This window comes from Lipophrys pholis, assembly GCF_963383615.2.
Source record: "Lipophrys pholis genome assembly, chromosome: 6".
NCBI classification, from domain to species: domain Eukaryota; kingdom Metazoa; phylum Chordata; class Actinopteri; order Blenniiformes; family Blenniidae; genus Lipophrys; species Lipophrys pholis.
The window spans coordinates 23,008,184-23,027,566 of NC_137629.1; the positions used below are offsets into that span (position 1 = coordinate 23,008,184).

The window sequence follows — 19,383 nt, forward strand, 5'->3', positions numbered from 1 at the left end:
GTTCATTTGTTAAATTGCAGAGAGATATTAGACAAAATGTTTTAAATAACCTGCTTTAGCCTCGATGCCATGTGATGAAAGAGAAAGTTGTTCTAAAGAAACACTTGTTAGGAGAGAGAGGATAGATACGGTCATGTTTATTAAGCACCCAGACGCCAATATAAGAAGCAGTTAATGCTGCATAAATGCAAAAAACACCGGAACGTAAAGGACCATTAGCAGTAAAAAGCCGTGCAAGCCCGTGGGTTCACTGTAAAGTATATCTAGAAAATAACAAGATAGAAAAAAAAACTCCAATTTCACATAATTTATTCAAACTGTGAAGCTTACATATATTTTAATAATTAATTCTACTTGTATTCAGATGTACTTAAGACCTGTGTAAGGTGTCATCGGCCACCGGCATCCTGCAACCCTGAATTGTATAAAGTCTGTGTACAAGATGAATGAATGAATAGATTCTGACCGGATGAAACTTCTCTCTCTCTTCGTTATGATTGCAGAAATGAATTTCCTCATGGAGTAGTCGAAGGTAGGATTTCAACAAAACAAACAAAGAAGTGGAAAACAATTTGATGAGAAACATTCGGTTTTGGACATGAGACTATTGAACACAAGTGAGCGTGATTGTTAAAAAAAAATAAAAAATGAAACGATGACTTTAAAATGATTGAATGCTATTGTGTTGCGAATGAGATCACGAGGTGACGGAAAAAGATAAATGGGAAGTATTTTATATTTGTGTTGCGACTCACCCTTTATTCGCCGCGGTGACGACTGAGACACGCGGCCCACGTCGTGCATACACACACCTGGTGATTCATTAGGGAAGCTGGATGAACGTTTTATGCAGAGCAGAGAGACGAACAAATGGCGCCGTGCGCTGGTTCATGTAGTCATTATTGTCATTATTATTCCGCACTCTGGCCGCCTGTAATTACCCACTTCACTTCCCGGTACACTGCATTCTCCTCCTGAATTCTTTCCATTGCCAGCCTGAAGATAATGTAATCACACAATGTACCAAGCTGCAGAGCGTCTGAGTCAGAGGCAGAGGGGAGAATGAAGTCTTTGAAGTCACACGGTTAATATTGATGAGACGAGATATTTTAGATTATTAGCACCCAAGATTTCACGTCTGTCTTTTATTTTGGATCATTAAGGTCAAATGCCAGGAATTTCACACTTTGCTTACATTTTCCAGTTGTTTGATCAGTGAATGGGGTACGGGAAGCAGGGCAGGAATCTAGTTCTTGAGATTACATACATATTGTCCTTTAAAAGGGAGAGAAGCGGCGTGTCAGTGAGTTCCATAGCTGTGTGGAATAAAGAAGCGGGACTAACTAGGATGTAGTACAGCAGAAGGAAAAAGATTCAGAGCGCGTGGAAAAATCATGGGAAGAAATCATGATAAAGGTAAGCGAAGGGTAAAAATATCAATTAATGTATCAAAACACATCCTTAAAGAATTTCAGTTATTGAGATTGTGATGGACTCAAAATGAAATGATCAAAGCTAAAGCTCAAAAACCACGTGTGAGGGAAGTTGCAGGCTATATAAGAAGACTCGCCGGGTAGTGTTGACTCGCAAAAGAAGACTCATGCTCATTATTGCATATGGATCCTAATAGCTCTCAACAATTATATCTTAAAATGTGAAAAAAAAAAAAAAAAGGAAGTCCAGCATTCAGCCAATAAATACTCTTGATATGAGGCAAACCGTGTGCGATGTGAGAGCGGGCGTGGGGGAGGGGGGGCTTGAGGATTTCCACAGTTAAAAAAAAATAACAAACCCTGCACTACTCTGCAAACTATTTCGCTCTGTCAACATGCAAAAGCTACAACATCACAGGACTGGCTGGCATCCACTCACATCGTCTGGATCCCAGCAATGTGAACAGAATTTGCTTTGTCGCCGCTCACCATCATTTCTCGCCATTGTTTTAAAATCCTCGACAGGATGGTTGACCCCGGCATTTGTCTACGCGTTGTACTTCTTGAGCAAGTCACTTTGCCAGTGCCTCTTGCGGTCTGGAAACACTCTGGGCAGGCGGATCTTTTTAAAGTCCTCGATGCATTTTTTCAGATCCTCCTCCAGCATTTTCCTCTCGTCCTCGTCCTCGTCCGCCCCCGGCGGGGGGCCGCCGTTCTCCCTGACAGTGGGCCGTGGAAGCGTCTTTAACTTAAGGGTCGTGGGCCGCTGGGGGCTTTCGGCGAGGGGTGGCGTCAGAGGAGGAGGTGGACTGGAGGTAGAAGAAGGTTTGGAGGACAGCAGAGGTGAAGGAAGGACGGGAGGGGAAGGGAGAGGAAGGTCGGGGGCATCTGGGGCCTGAGGAGGAGTGGCAGGAGGAGGGGTTGGAAGAGGAGGAGAATCGATGGGCAGATGTTTTTTTATGTCCAGAGGTGGGATGCTGTTGGATTCAGGAAGGCTTTGAGTCCGGCCAGACTCCCCCATGGCTGACTCAGTGCGAGCTGCAGCAGGTTTAAAGGCTCCTTCTTCACTGAGAGCTGGAGGGTCAGAGGTCGTGACCATGGAGATTGCAGACGAGGTACCTGCAGACGACATAAAAATATAAAGCACACAAGTAAAACTTTAAACATTATGAGCCCAGTTCAAGTCGCAGAGCTGGTTATTTGCTTTCTCACTGACAATTTGAGAAAAATATCGAATGTGATAAACGTGAGAAGAGACAAATCTGAACTGGCCATCCCTCCTGCATTTAAGCAAAGCTGATTTTTAAAAAAAAAAAACTGCACACATTAACCACTTAAACCTGGAAATAGGGAGCATTTTTGCATTTTTCCATGTCCTAAACACAATCAGACATTTTTTTTCAAATGAGGTTTTGACTTAAAAACCTGAAATAGGATTCACAGCAACGCAACTGATTTGATGTTGTATTCATAGACCACCGGCCTTCGAATATATAGATATATGATTTATCCACCCATAATGTAATATATCAGAACTATGTCACTGTCAAACCGTGGATCACAAACCTTTATTTGTAGTAACGTTAAAGCAGTGAAATAAATTTCAATAGCTTTCTATCATTCTGCATGAACATGTCATGCATGCAACACTTTACATTGACTGTACTTATATTGATATTGAAATAACATTTATTTGATAATTCATGAGCAAAATCCATGTTTCTGATTTCTTGCTTGAACATTAACATTATTAAACATTGAAAATGTGTTGTTGGCTTAAAGAGGAGCTCAGCACAGATATTTGATTTTATATCTTTCTTTTCTTTTCTTTTTTTTTTCCCATTATCAGACTGGGGTGTCAGAATTGTGTTTGGCAAAGTAACAAACGCCTCAGCTCCCAGTTTTTACATTTTATTTGTGCCTCCCAGAGTACAAGAGTAAAAATACATGCTGGCACAAAACCGTGAAGGATCATTATGAAGGCAGAAATTAACAGAGGTAAGAGCATGAGCATGAGAGGAAACGAGACGAGCGGACGGTTTCATTTAATTTTCCAATTTGCCTTTACCTTGGCTTTGCACGCACATTATCTTCAGAAAGAAGCGCTGCGACTGAACGGAACTGAAACCTCCTGACCGCTGCTCGACAAGCCGCTTTTTTCACGGTATCTCGATTTTTCATCTCATCTCTGTGCGAGGACGGAGAAGGCTGGTGGTTGTGTGCAACTTCTGAGAACAGCCGGAGTGGCACGTGTACATTCTGTACCTCCTGGTATTTGAAAACGCCCATATGACATTTCAAATGACCACCTCTGTCTTTTACGAGTGGCCTGTTTTCGAGGGAAAGCATGGAGCATGGCAATCAACCTCTCCTTCTGCTTTCATAACCACCGTCTGCATGATGGCGCAGAAGGTCCGATTGTCTTGGCCAGTAACAGCAAACATCACTCATGTCCGCCCTCCAGCTAATATATTTCTGAATGCATCTTTTCTTCATTATTGGCCTTCCTTTATGTAAAGAATTTCCGGTCTGGATTGGGAACTCAGAAGCCATCCAATATTGTGATGTATGAATATTATGAATCCTCCCTGCTCTTTTGTCATGTGATCTATTTTTGAGGACCTGGCTGTGCTCGTTATGCCTGCTCTGTGAACAATAAACAGCATTTTCAAAACCCTCTGGAGGAAATGTGCTGGCTGCCGATGCTCAGAGGACGACGTCTGAATTTTGTTGTTGTTGGGATATTTCCGTTTCAGTGCTTCGTCTTGATGTCTAATCATTTCTGCAGCTATCCACGGGACTTTGGATATTCTCTCGGACCGACTTAAACGATCGTGACAGTTTCGCATCCATATTTATTGTGCGCAGCATTATCCAACGCAATCAGTCACACAAACGTTTCCACTGTTTCTGAAGCAGTCACATACATGGTGACATGTGAATAGACCCTCTCTGCCACAGGCCCTTATACACGCTCCTACAGAGGTGTGTAGATATACACACAAGCACAACAAGCAGATGTAGGACACAACCCAAATACATACACACACACACACACACACACACACACACACACACACACACACATGCAGAAAGAGCCCACACCGGTTCCTTCAGCAGGGCTCATCATTACAGTAACTCGTCTTATATAAGAGAAAAAGCTGCTCGTGTCAAACGGAGGCGGCACAGAATATTGTCCCACTGCCTTGGCTTTGTGGACACCTGAGTAGTAGTGTGCAAGTGTGTGACAGACAGTGCTTGAGTCAGTGTGTGAGGCCAAGTGAGTGTTGTCTCAGGGTGCATGTTTATATGTGCATACTGTATGTGTAGGTGTGGTTGTGCAAAGGCAATGCATGTGTGTGTGAGTGTATCTGCGCACCTCTACACCTCTGTGTGTGTGTGTGTGTGTGTGTGTGTGTGTGTGTGTGTGTGTGTGTGTGTGTGTGTGTGTGTGTGTGTGTGTGTGTGTGTGTGTGTGTGTGTGTGTGTGTGTGTGTGTGTGTGGCTTTTCTGGGCGTATACTGGCATTTGAAAGGACAAATAAAGGTAGAGAGTCCGAGGGGGGGGGGGGGGTTATCGGCTGGCATGAGCATGTTCTCCACCGTGTTTTCTTGTGTGTTTGGTGCATTCAGTGTTTCTCAGAATGAATACATGTGTTTGAGGGCTGCCTGAATGTGGGAGTATGGGGGCTTAGCAGTGTCGAGAAGAATAATCCACTGGGGGGGGGGATGGGCTCCACGCTTTCCTCCACCACTAAGCCTTATGGAGGAGAGCAGCGAAAGAGTGCACTCAACCCTTTCCCCCAGGCCACTTCTCCAGGGATATATGCAAAAGCTGAAGCGTTTTCACAGACATCCTCTCCCCTCGCTCCCTCTCCCTCTTTCTGCCTCTCCCATCTGTTCAGTGTGACACGTCTCTTCGTTGCCATCATTACTGCTATTAGCGACTCTAATGTGTCACTGTTTCCAGGGTTTAACATGTCTCCATTATAAAACGTATCCCTCCGAGTTTGTGATACTACTAATACTACCTGAATCTCTTTATCAACCAGACACAACAAATAGAAAAGGTTATAGAAAACAGTATTAAATTGGATATTTCAAAATTTGATAGATTTCTGATCGGATAGATGATTTGACTGATCATCTGCTTGTACTTGAATCAGTTATTTAAAGTTACTTTGGCCAAATCTGTTTTGGGTTTAGAATTAATTTCATTATTCTATTATGTGAAATTCACAGATGACAGATTTGAGAAACAGAGGCAACTAATACTCGTCAGATCCTCTCTACTTATCTCTGCTGACTTTAGTGAGCATCAAACCTCATAAATTCAAACAAGGCTGTCAAGTGTTTTCTTTCTAAGGATATTATATCCAGAAAATGGGACGAATGGGACTCACAGTGATATTTAAACTTTGGAAGAAAATCAAATAAGGGACTTGGGTGGCGTAGACAAACTGAACAAAACTTATTTCGAATATAAAGATGACACCGAGACAACATAAAATAAAATAACTGTAATTGTAACTAAAACTCAGCATAAACTAAGTAAAAGCAAACAGGAGCCTGTTTGCAAGCTTTGCCCCAATGTTCCCCGACATAACATAAAATCAAAGGCTCTTCTTTTGTATCTAAAAAAAGATGCACAATCATTGTAGTTCACGTTCACCAACATGATTTGACTTAAAAAACAGAGAAACGAGGCTGAATCGACTCCAAATATGTGAAAGCGATAGTGTCGTTACCTTGAATAGGACCCGGTCAATCAGCCTGTGGGAACTTTTTAAAATTCACTGTGGCCACTGACAGGTGTTGTGGCCTGAGGACGAGGAGACTGGCAAACAAGAGGAATCGCCGTCGCCATGGTAACGCCACAATGATGTGCAGGATGCAGAGCACCGCAAATGCATAGTAATGTCTCCGCAGACGAGCGGAAGCGTTTTATCCAGCGTGAAGCTGCACATATGGCTCCATCCTGCTGTTCTAAAGGGAGCTCACACTACATAGTCAGGGCAATTTGCAGCATGTTTTATATCTAATTACCTCATATTCAGCTTAGATTTCTGACTCCGCTTTGTGAAATGATCCGTGCAGCGCCTAATGAGAGTGTGAGCCCGACCTCCCACGGTCTTGTCATTCATTGTCTTTTCTCTCTGACAGCGAGTGCAATCAGACGTAGTGGTACTATATTCTTCAGACTAACTTTACACGCCGGGGCGTAAGCACAGTTGCCTGTACCAAAGTCACTGGAGTGCAGTCACGAGTCTCTGAGCAATTACAAATCTGTCAATCTACATAATGTGAACGAAATGTCTGACATAAACAGCAGGAGCCCAGAGAGCTGATGCCAAGTAATGAAAAGCAAAAAAGGGAGAAAGAGGTGTAAGAAAGAACAAGGTGGGTGGGCGGGGGGGAGGTGCTTGTTTTAAAAAAAGAAAAGAAGAAGAAATAACTCACAACATTTTTCAAAGCATCTCAAAATAAACTAGTGTTTTTTTTCCATTTTTTGCATCAACATCACTACCATGCCCCTGTGACCCGCTGATTTGACTCCTCTCTTTATCTTCTCCTGGTTTAAGAAGCCCTGAGCTGCAGCCTGGCTCCCTCTGCCCTATGACCAGCCTGCTGAAGCACCCTACCCCCCCCCCCCCCCCCCCCCCCCCCCCACCAACACGGTCCCTACAGCCTCCCCTGCCACCTGCTTCTCCTCGCCTGCCTCCTTTCTGCCAGGTTCTCACCGTGCCCTGCAGCACCAAGGACAGGGCTGACTGTTCAGATTACTGATAATTAGAAGGACAGATTAAGTATCCAGATGGCCAAGGTGAATCCCAACCTGACAACAGCACTGCAGACACATTGACAACTCAACTGCTTAAACAGAGACATGTTAGGTCAACAGAGGCCTTGACGCTCACTCACAGGCTTAATCCCCGCTGACAGTGACTGGTGGCATGCAAATATTATCATCATCATTACTATACTATTATATTGAAAGGATTCGAAAGTAAATCCTGTTTGTCATGCAAAAGAAGTCAGCATAGATATCACAGGTTGTTTGGCATGAGGATGTACCTTCACTGCCCACGCTGACCCTTGTCCTCTGCCGAAAGCACCAACCGTTACACTAACATCCGACGTGGACCATCAACCTGTTTGGAGGCGCCACAATACTCTGCCGTGGTCATAATGTCATGTATGTATGTAATCATTGTGTACAAATAGAAAGATAAATACATCAAATGAAGCGTAAAGTCCAAGCAGTCTTTAAAGGTCCGTATTCCCCTGCGACTCTGTCATAAAAGTTGTTCCCACGTTCCGGTCAAAATCCCCTGACTGTCAGTTTGGTCATCGCTGCTCACCATCTAATGCTTTTCTACCAACTCTTTTCTGTCTTTTAAAATCTAACTTAGCTTTTCATCTGGCTGCTTAGTGCCTCTGATGTGCAACCCGTGTCTCCCCCAGAAGCATCTCAGCAGCAATTCATCTGGGTCATCTCCATAATGCTGCCAAGGTCTGATGTGAGTGTGCTGTATCTCCCAGGGAAAAGTAAACCAAAAGGCTCCAACACAAACCAGGAGAAGAAAATAAATACTACCACACATTAGATCTGGTGTATCTAAAAATACTTATAGTGAAATAAAGGATAGGACTAACTTAAAAATAGAGATGCTGTTGTGTGTAAACATTTCAAAAAGAGTATTTTTTTTAAATCGCTGTTTCTCTAAAATACTGTGATTGTCACCCTCTTGTTAGAGGCAGGTTAAGTATTTAAATGCTGTCTGATTCATGCAATGAAATTACACTAAAAGCAAATTTAAAAAAAAAGTAATGAGAGGATGCTGCTTTACAATACTAATGCTACAGTCACTTCCTGTGTGAGGCAGTGGCTTTAGGACCCCTGATCCCACGGGGAATATGCTGCATTTAGAGCTGCAATAATTAGTTAAATAATGAATTGAAGGATGGCACTGGGGTGTAGTGGTTTGCACTCCGAGAGGTTCCCAGGTGCTGGAGATTGCACATTCTTGCTGTGTAAGCTTTGTCCAGGTGGTCTGCTGTACAAAACCTCGATATTGACTCTGTGTTGTCGGTCAGTTTGAGTATTAGTTCGACACATGGTTTTTTTCTCTGTGTGTTTGTTCTGTAAAGGATCTGTGCAGGATTCACTCCGTCTTCACCCACAGTCACACCTCCAGCCCCACGTACAGTTATTTATAACGTTGAGTCATTTTATCAACCAATAGGAGCATGGGTTTTTATGTTAAGGTGTATATGTTCAGGCATTTCTGAAGTTTAGATAAATAAAGAGCAAGCAGACAAAGAAAATTAACAACGGTTTAATATTTATTTAGGGTGTATTTCTAAAATGTTCTTTTTCCCACTTCTTAAACCTGTATTGGGCAAATAACCATATTTGATTCATTCCAGCTTCTTTTTTTTTTATAAAAGCTTATAAGAGCTTTTTTTCACAGGACATTGACACTTTGTTGTGATTAGGATGACATTTCCTATTTAAAAATCATTTTTCTAACTGTAAGATGTTACATATAGTGTCTTTTTGATCAGTTTACACAGTCTTATTGTGTGAAATATATAATTTTTGCAGTGCTTTAAGACTGACTCTGCCAGTCAGATCCATAAAAAAGTAGGTTCTTAAATATTCCTTAACAACAACTGAGTCTTGGAATTCTCTATTTCATGGATTGCCCTCCAAAGAGCGAAATACGATTATTTTCCTCATCAAGCGCTTCGTTCAATCAGCGCCAATCAACTCATCAGCGATGAAAAACAACGGTTTCTTTCAGTTCTATCCGTGTTTGTGTTAAAATAGGTTGAGCAGCTGGAAATAGTAGGGGAAGTTTCACAAACTTCCAACTGCTTCCTCTATCCGTTATTACCACAGCTTCCACCTCCTGTTGCCTAATCCAAGGTACAGTTTTATATTTATTTTGTCTCACTTCTTTGTCTTTCAAATGGTTCTGTCCTCGTCACATGTTTATAGCCTCTGCGGCACTGCATACGCAGAACTTTTTGAGTCTTGAGTTGTTCTTTTTCTTGGTCCCTCTTGAGCTGAAATTGGCTCTTGACACCTTGACTCACGCCGTATGTCTAATTTCATGCTTGCTTGTCCCCACCCCACGTCTACCTGGTGTTTTAAGACATCCCTCGTGAATGAGGTCCTCGGTCAGACATTATTTATGTGTCTTGGAGCTTGAAAGACAAAGCAAAAACTGTGAAGTCAAAGAGAATAGTGAGGTTCAAAGAGTGAGAGAGAGGAGATGATACAGTGCTGTGCATTAAGACGGACCCAAACTGCTTATTTTTAAAACCACTACACCTTGTCTAACTGCTGCAACCCCCCCTGACCCCGCATGGCGGAGTCCCCCTGGTGTTCAGAGCCCCAATATGTTTTTGTGACAGCTGCTCTCTCTGGGACATGTGTGTGAGGATGAGGGGCCGGGGCAGCTGAGCATGCGTGCCTGTGCTGGAGGACAGAGCGGTGCAGTGAATAAGGTACACATCTGGCTCAGTGCCCCGCTCACTATAAATAACCCCACACACAATGAGATGAAGATGCCCTTAGCCAGTGCTACTGTACTCTCTGTTTGTGAGCTCTCCTTGGCAGTGTGAATGAACCGCGCTGCCATCAACGGCAAACACAGGAGGTCTGGAGCTCACGTATGCATGCATACATGTGCAGATGAGCAAAACAAACACATCCCACACACTGATGGAGGAAAGAGCAGAAGGCTTCAGGCTGCTGCATGCTCTGTTCTCTGAGTACTACTTATCCTCCCATTGGACGAACCCTATCACCATGTAATTATTAGTAATAATGCTTTATACTCCTTATTGCTGTCAAGACAGGATGATTGGGGAAAATGGCTTTGGAGGCTAATGTATTCTCAACCGTTCAGATAGGATGGCGAAAAGAAAGCGGCCAATTAGATGTAAAAGCTCACGGCTCCAGGTCATTAGCCCCGCAGAGGAGGCTTGTTGCACAGCTTCTCCTAGCAACTTCCCTCCCTGTGTGCATTCGTGCGTCGCCGTGTTTGTGTCGCCCAGAGATGCCAACTGCCCGTTCAGCATGTTTGCGAGACAGGGAGTGGACCCAGCTCATCGTCTCAGCAGTGATTCACAGAGCGTGGGGGTCTAAATGCCAACCGGCGCCCTAAAAAAATAAAAAATAAAAAATAAAAAAATGTAATCCAGCATTTAAAAAACAAACAACAAAAGTCGATATATTCTGACACACATATCTAAAAGGTTCTTCAAATGCCAAAACATAAACAAGAGAGAGCCACAGATGGTTGCGGCTCATCGCTCATAGCGAACGGAGACGGGAGCACGCCGACACATCTGATCGTACACTCAGCTAAAGATGTGGAGAGAATGACTCACTCCATGTTATCACTCTAACGCATGCTGCATGTCTATTGATAAAAGAAGCCATCTGCAAACCTGAGATTGTTGTCAGTTTAAAGGTGCAGCTCAACAAAAAATAGCATGTCGTCTTTTTTTTTTTTTTTTTTTAAAGAAATATCAGCTTTCCCGTTTCTGTTGATGCAATCATACTATAGATCGATTTTAATCTCGACCTCACTGTGTGTGCTCGTGGATCTATATCTGTCAAGTGTGGTGTAACAGAATCTCTCTATGAGTGTTCACGGAGATGACTGACCGCAGAGGAACACATTAGAGTGTGGCCCCCGAGAGGTCGGCGTCAATATGATCTTCCACCTCCCAAATAACAGGACACTTGATGCTGGAGTTGCTTGGGGAGCGAGCTCGGATGGGAGCGCCAGATCCTCCTTGGTTAAATACCCTCCCAGTCTCCTTTCACTCGAGTCACATTTTCAGTCTCTCCTTGCCCTAGTTTCCAGTCCACTTTGACGTGCATCCTCGGCTCCCTTCCTTTCTTCTCCCAAATAGGGGAAGCACTGACCCAGCTGGCTCAGAGTCAAGGATGGTTCTAAGACAGGAAAGCAGACTGGCCAAAGCATGTTGCCACGTAGAGCTGCACAGGAATACACCGTGGCTCCAATCAAATCCCTCAAGGGAAAAGGCTTGAAGATGAAACACTGTTTTCTTTGCTTTTTGTAATTGGAAGCTCCAGGATCAGAAACAAATAAATATATATCGAGCAGATTGGTCGTGTACTATGTGTTGAAAAACGTTTTCCGAAGCACAAAGAAGCAAAATTGAATGACAAAATATCTTTATTCGATCACTTGCGGATAGAAAAAGGCCTAACAGTATGGCCACACAGGAAAATAAAAACCTGCTTGTTAAATATTTAAAAGGGGGAAAAAAAAAAAGGAAAACATTTTCTCACAGTCCGGACTGTGTGCCTCTGCTGCTGTTGTTCAGCGTCTGAGTGTCAACACTTCTCACACAGCGACTGTTGAATGTCGAGTCTCGGGGCAATTCGTGCAGGTAAAGACGGAGAGCGGTTTAGAACACCGATGCCTGAAATTTCACACGAGAAGCCCGGCTCTCCATGTCTGTGCTAATGACTGACCTCAGCACTCCCCGTGGTGCAGCGGCGTGCCGGAGGACAGTGACGGAGGAATGCTGCCTGTGACTGTGTTTGTTTGGGCTGGGGTGGGGGGAGGGGGGAGTGCAGGAGATGTATTGTCCTGGTCCCCCGAGGATTTGTCAGACATTCCAGACCGCAGCAAGAAGTAAGGTCTGTTTTCCAGGAAGAGAGCCCCATGAATTTTTCACAACTTCCGAAGAAGCGATGCGTCTGTCTGAGTCAGAGCGGGGATTCAGAGGTCTGCTCAGCATGTTGCGATCTCTCACCCGTGTAGACTATAACCACTTTGCAGTTCAGTTAAATACTCTTTATATTGGCAACGGGAATTCATTTCCCCCAAAACGACACTGAAACTGTGCAGAGAACCCTTCCTCATTGAAATCCTTGAAAATGTCCACTCCCGGTGTGATAAAACGATATGTCAAGACATGGATAAACACACTTGTACTTTTAATTATATTAAATTCAGTTGAACCAAATGATTTTTTTTTTTTTTTACCGGAATTGAAATTCATTCAAGAATGGATTTCTCGAATAGATTAGTGAAACACTTTATTAACTCTGCCCTACAATCTATTGTCTTACTTGCACTAAATACCCCTAGAGATTATTAACTGGCAGCATTTGGGGCAGGAAGTATGTTTCACAATAGACGCACTGTCACATGCTCTCCTCTCAAGAAAAGCTTTTTTTTTTTTTTTTTTTATAAGATTCTTTTTAAACTTATTTTCAAGGCACATAGATTCTTTTCTTCTTTAGCTCGATTAATCAAGTTACAGTTTGAATCGATGTCTCAGTCCTGAAACTTAGATCTGAACTTCACCGCGTTTGTAACCGTGGCAAGTAATTAGGCCATTTACTGACAACAAAAACAGGGTTTTGTAATCTGCTTTAACAGAGCCTGTTATCTATGCATGTCCCCGTTTCCATCTTGGCTCAGTTTTCTGGTCAAGTGTTCGATACAAGAACAAGCTGAGGGGGAAAGAAAAAAAAAGTGGGAAAGCAGATGGAAGGACGAGGGAAACAGTCCCCGAGGGTGGAGTACTGCACATTTAATATGAAGTATAGTTTGTGTCCAAGGACAGCGCCTGTAATAGCAAAAATGAAATGAAATGAATAGTTTGAATGGTTTCATTTTTGATTGACTTGTATTGTGACTGAAAATTAAAAAATTTAAAGCGCCATAATAAGAGGGCAAGTATTCGGTCGCGTGCCATTCAAAAGTGGAAACATTGCTTCTTTTTTTTCTCTGTGTGTGTGTGTGTGTGTGTGTGTGTGTGTGTGTGTGTGTGTGTGTGTGTGTGTGTGTGTGTGTGTGTGTGTGTGTGTGTGTGTGTGTGTGTGTGTGTGTGTGAATGGAAAATACAACCAGAATAGAAAGAAAACATCTTTTATTTGACAAGTCCATTTACTTTCTGCGGAACACTTTTAATTTCAGTGTCGTCTACGCCTGCAGCGGGCCTAACATATTGACTCAGATGTCGACAGCACTTCATCACACCGTAACACATTGTGAGCTTTTAGACAGTTTCAGAATACATTTATTGTCACCGTCAGACATGAAACTACAACCTGACTCCTCCTTCTAGCTCAGGTGAAATCCTGCACTACAATGCCTCGCTGACTGCTCCTCAGATTCATCTCATACTAAACCTCTTTCACAGACTCGACGTGTCGGATAGTTCTCCGACTGTGTCCGCATTTAAACGTAACGTACCGGATCCCATTGAATCTGTGTCTATAACTCATGTTTTAGTCTGAGGTATATTGTGCACAGGCCTGTCCTGAGGCAGAATCTAGAAATAAACCTCTTGCTTTACTCACCCCTGGATAACTTTAGTTATAGCCGCTCCCTATAAACTGCCCCCACATTGCCCCTGCTACAGTGGTGAGAAATCATTGGGCTTTGGCTGGCTACGGTATAATTCTACCCTTTCTCATGGGTATTGACTTACAGTAAGTGAGAGCTATCATCAAATATGCAGCAGCTCCAACTAATACTGAACCGAGTATCAAGAATAACATTGTTTACAGGACACTCAAAACAGGATCTGCCAGGGCGACTACTTTTTTCTTTTTTTGGTTTTTTTTTTTTCTTCTGCGAAAAAACATGAAGACATGGCGTAAGTCTATCCTGAACCATGAGTCACCGAAGAAATGCTCTTTGACATGGCGTCGAACGAAGAAATGCAAAAGAAGCCGAGCCAAAAGATAGAGCGGTGGGCTGTGAGTGATGTAACACCTTCCATCTCCTCTGCCCTCCCAGAGCGGGTGATTAAAAATACTGAAAGCTCTTTTGCACAATCAATGCACACACTTCATCTGACAACCTTTTTTTTTTTGTTTTTTCTTCTCCTCTCCCTCTATGAGATCTCCTGATATTTGAGCTTTCATCGTTGCGCATCAAAGCCTGTTGCTTGTACATTTCCCACACACACACAAAAAAAAACTGTCTTCTTTGAACAGAACACTGTTCAAACACACAACTGCATCCTGCTTTCACCCTTTCAAAGTTGAAAAAAAAAAAAAAAAAAGAATCTCACTGCATCTGTGTGGCTGTTTCAGCCCTCCTTCAGTCAAAACAACTGAATGGAGAAACTATGGCACGTTTCCAAACCACATGGTACTGGACACATTTAATAACAACTGAGGGAAATTAGATTACACTTCTTTCTTGTGCTGGGGCTGCTCATGTCCCTCAAGGCTGATAAGATGTCCAATTATTTGGTAATTTAGTTCAGAGGAGCAGCAGAGAGTCCGATCTGCTCAAGTAAGCTGGCAAATTATAGCACTGTACATCATGGCAACTCTTTGAAGCCCTTTCCCTTATGCCCTTATGACCGATTCAATAGTCATATAGACACACCAGGGCGCTTGTGTATAACAAGTTAGCTCTTGGATACAGTATTGTGCTTCACCAAGGCAGATGTAATATACAGACAGTACAAAAAAAGGGAAAGTATCAGTCTCTGCAGGAGAGGATGTGGGGTTGCTGTGGTTGAGGACTGGGGAACTACAACTAAGATGGAGCAACGGCAGAAGCGAGGGTAGAAGTTGAACCTGAGGGTGAGGGGGGGGGATAAGGTGTTCGGAGTGGAGGGGTAAAGCTGCAGATTGGACCTGCAGAGAAGGTATGAAGAGTCAGAGCAGCGGCTGGGTACTGTTCACAGGATAAAAGCTGGAGGCTGCAAAAGAGAGGTGGAAGGGCACAACATCTACGGTATATCTACTGGTGCAGAAGCCATCAGAGAGAGAAGGACAGGATGGCTGTAGGCTGGAGGGAGGGGGGCTCTTGGAGGTGGGGTGGGGGGACCGGGGGGAACAAAGCCGGTAGTCTCACTCACGGTAGAACACATATTCAGTGTAGCTGGTCCAGATCTTGTCATCCGTCTGCTCATGGGCAAAGGCGCAGGTTCCTGTGGAATTACAGGCCACCATGTGGAAGCCTGCATCTGCCAGCTTGTCAAAAGCCTGCTCCAGAAAGGTGAACTTCAGGTAGTAGCGGGATGTGTAGCGCTCAGGGGGGCGGTCAGGGTCACGGCTCTCATTCAGTGTTTCCCCAAACACCTCTTTGGCCAAGGAGGTCTTCCCGCACACCATGATCCGCGCAACCCGCCGGAATTTGGCATCGGTGTGGCTGTCCCGGCCCAGGGTGTACGAGCCTCGGTAGCCAATCGTGATGAACCCGGAGCGTTTGCCATCCATAGCACTGGGCACCAGGCTGGCACAGGCAGCTGCAGCAGCACCAAGGGAGCCAAGGTTACGGACAGAGTCAATTCCAGGTGAGGAGTCCTCTGGGTCGCTCTGGCAGCCCTCGTCACCCAGGGAGTTCTGCTTGCTGATTTTGGGTGCCAGGAGCTTGACGAGCTCGGGCAGGTTGAAAAACTCTGCCTCCCTCTGCAGACGGCCACGCTCTGGGAAGTGGTCTGGCAGAACGAGCTGCTGGTCCCGCATGTAGTCCAAGATGTAACGGAACAGGAAACCATCCCGGTCCACGAAGAAGCGTCCCTTGGTGTCCCTGGCCAGACCTTTAGTTGACTTTTGACTGAACATCTCCCATAGCAGAGAGTCCGGCACACTTGTGAGGGTGGAGTAGCGGGTTATATACACCTGGCCACCAACATTGAGCTCTATTATCTCTGGGAAGGGCACCTCCTCCCCGGATATACCACTATCGGGTAGAGCCATGGTTCTCTACACAGGTGCGCCTGGATGCAGCTTCAAACACTCTCTTTGCTGGTGCTAAAGTTCAAGCTGCAGGACTTGGGAGAGAATCCTCTCAGGGTGAATTGTTGTGGCCTGTTGCCTGTCAGCGGGTCCTGGTCCTGCTGCGGGTCGCCTGTGGCGGCGGAGCGGCTCAGCTGCGGTGCGCAATGGCTGTGCGCGCAAAATAAAAGCTCGCAAGTTGCATCCAAGACGGTGGAAATTAACAGTCACACAAGAAGCGGCTCCTATTCTAACTAGGCTACAGCTTCCACCTCTTAATTACTAAATCATAGCGCGGAGTGGATCAGGCAGCCGTGAATGGAGGCGTCATTTCCATGTCCTTTACGCGCAGAAAGACGTGGTATCCGGAGGATGAAATTCTGCTTTTCTCACCAGTTCTCCGCGCAGGAAATGTACCGTTTGCACAAGCGCTCATAACGGCCTCTCTTGATTCTAATTGCGGTCGTTTGTCCTGGCGCAAACCGGATCAGGTGGCCCAACTTCAATTAGGCAATTCATAGTTGCCGAGGTCCGCTGGTGTCGCGCTTCCAAAAACCCACGAGACGAAGACGTCGTGAGAGACCAGGGAGGCGTACGAAAAGGCGTGCGTCTTTTCCATCACTTGGGTTTGAGACTGACGCGTCCTGTCCGGCTGCTCCGTTCTCCTCCGCTCCGGTCTCGAGTCAGACTGTAACTCAAGCTGCAGCGGAACGGAGGACACGGCGTTTATTCCTCCCGGGAAGCCACGCCCACCCGAGGTGACGCCGCCTCGGTCCTGATCTAGGTCAAAATGCCCTCCTAGAATACTGTAAATGTAAAAAAAATAAAATAAAAAGAACCTTTACCTTTACCTTTTGGTGCAGTCTGAGTGATACTGAGGTGCACTCACTAATCTACTCATTCCCTCGTGTGTGTGTGTGTGGGCGGGTTTATCAGTAAGCTCAATTAACAGACAAGAAATAAAATTCCCGAAACAAAATTGTACCGCTTACAAATTCTTCATTCGAACTGATTTGCAATCGGGTATGATTTTAATTTAATGAGTTATTTTATGAGCGTTCACAAGGATTGCGCCTGGTGACTTCTACAATGATGGAACAGTGACATCTAGTGAATATTGTGGAGATTAATTCTCTTCATGATGAACTGGAACTGCAATGAATTATGCAGAATTGTCAGTGGAGACGTGCAGTCATCTGAACGGGTTTGAACACCTCTATGACTGAAGGCGTGTGTGGATTGTCGTTGCATCACTTTGATATTTGACCTTCAGTGTTGCAGAGTGCTTCAAACTGCTGCAATACTGCAAATTTATCTGCTGAAGAGGGGAAACGTTTCTCTTTTTTTGTTTTTCCTCAGCTCACCTGAAATCTGACTTTATCTGATCTGCGTGTGAAGCTTATACAACCTCCCTGCAAAAGCTTCAGACACCCAGCTCACAGTTCAGCCTAGTGAAGCAGAATAAATCCTGCTTCCAGCAAATAGATTCACCTTTACCTGGATGAATCATTGTTATCCCATTTATATAGGTACCCCCACAGGAAGAACATGCAAGCGCCACACGGAAAAGACCACAAGCCCTCAATCAATCATCAATTTTTGAAATTTGAAGTGTTTTCAACAGTATTTCAATATACTTTTCATTTTATGTCATCAATGAGAGAGAGAGAGAGATTAAAAGTCTTCAACTTTCTTACTGTAAAATTACAATGTTTGTATGTCTTTGATTTTTGTGCCGGATTTGGCCTTTCGATAAATGTCACATTCAGTCCATAATATTTAAAGATGACAAATAAAACCATCCACTCAGAGGCAGAGCTCCATTAAATACTCGCAAAAACAAGGCAGGATACATAAAACAAATCACACGCAGCAGTGGAGCGGGAAAGATTATATATGTTAATGTAGTTTTAAAAGAAGATGGTTGGGTACTAAGCAAAGAAAAGCAAAATGCGCAAAATAGAAATTCAATTGGTTGCACAGTTGAACAGTCTTTGGTATATTTTTCAATTTGACTTTAAAGATACCAGCTGAGCTGCTATTTCTCCGCCTCATCTAGTGCTAAAACCTGCAGCAAATATTTGGGGGAGCCCCATCCATATCTGTTCAGAGGACTCTGGGTTGTCATGCCAGCAACTGAACACTCATGGGTCACGCTGTGACTTTTAAATGCAGTTTATCAGATTAATGAACATCACAGCCCAAACACACACCTGTGGGCAACACAGGGGGAAGTCACAGACCTGCGCAGTCAACAGGCTGCCAGGTGTTAAAGCAATTTCCCCCTCCTCCTCCTCCTCCTCCTCCTCCTCGCCTCCCTGTCTCAGTGGCGCGACGTCCACCACCTTCCTCTCACTAATCAGCAGGCCAATTTTGCCAGTCTCCCAGCAATCTGTTGCTGATTTCCCTCGAGGACCCCGCCAGTCTCCAGCTGGCTCGCCGCTCTGCAGCTTCATCGCTATGGCAGTCTGGATCCGACCACTCTGGTTATGTGGGCCACCACAGGATCGGGAGGTAACATGACTGTGCCGACTGCCAATGAGATGAAAGTCCCAGCGTTCATTTGCTGAAATATGCAGGAGCAACATGCAACGCAACGGCAGAATCTTGTGGAGCCCGACACAATGTGCGTGGATGCAGGCCTGCATTTAGACATCTTAAGCATCAACCTTTTTGCACGGACTGCATATGAGCACATGACCCCCTGTTGGTTTCATCATTCTAATCACATCCACACCGCAGTTCACTGATCCCCGCAAATATGGATAAAATGACTGCATCAGTTAAATTAGTTTGACCTTCTGCAACTGCTGGATTATCTGTGTATGTCTGTCAATTCTCATCACAGTGATGGCCTTCTGAGGCTGTTAGGTGTGCCGTGTGAGCGCGTGTTTGATGCTCCGCTGATTCAAAATGGGCCGAGAAGAGGCTTGAAGCCCACGAGGGCTGGGAGATAGAGGCTCAGCACAGTCAGGCAGGAAATGGGGAAATGTGCTTACTGCCGTCGCTGTAGCTGAAAATGCATGAACACACAGACGAATTTAAAAACCAGAATCAACATGAAACTCCCTCTTTCTGAACAGTCAGATGATGCAGTGACAAAAGAAGGGTTACTCAGAGGAGGATTTCATGGATAGGTTTACATATTGATCCGTCGCATCCTTGGAGGTTTTTTTTTTTTTTTTTTTTTTGCTGACAGCAG

The 19,383-nt window shown here is 44.4% G+C and overlaps 1 protein-coding gene across 1 annotated transcript; it reads right to left on the bottom strand.

The window, feature by feature from the left end:
- Window positions 1–1,119: 1,119 nt before the first annotated feature.
- Window positions 1,120–17,094, bottom strand: kctd12b (potassium channel tetramerisation domain containing 12b). Its single transcript, XM_080465749.1, has 2 exons — window positions 15,320–17,094; window positions 1,120–2,552 (listed from the first exon to the last, which is right to left on the bottom strand). The coding sequence occupies exons 1-2, from the start codon at window positions 16,161–16,163 to the stop codon at window positions 1,981–1,983; spliced, it is 1,416 nt and encodes a 471-aa protein (XP_080321875.1). The 5' UTR covers window positions 16,164–17,094; the 3' UTR covers window positions 1,120–1,980.
- Window positions 17,095–19,383: the final 2,289 nt, after the last annotated feature.

What these genes read in the sequence shown, in the direction of transcription:
- kctd12b (XM_080465749.1), bottom strand. Translation starts at nt 16,163, where the DNA reads ATGGCTCTACCCGATAGTGGTATATCCGGGGAGGAGGTGCCCTTCCCA. An exon ending in CACTGAATATGTGTTCTACC is followed by an intron (nt 2,553 to 15,319) that starts GTGAGTGAGACT and finishes TGTCGTCTGCAG; the next exon opens with GTACCTCGTCTGCAATCTCC.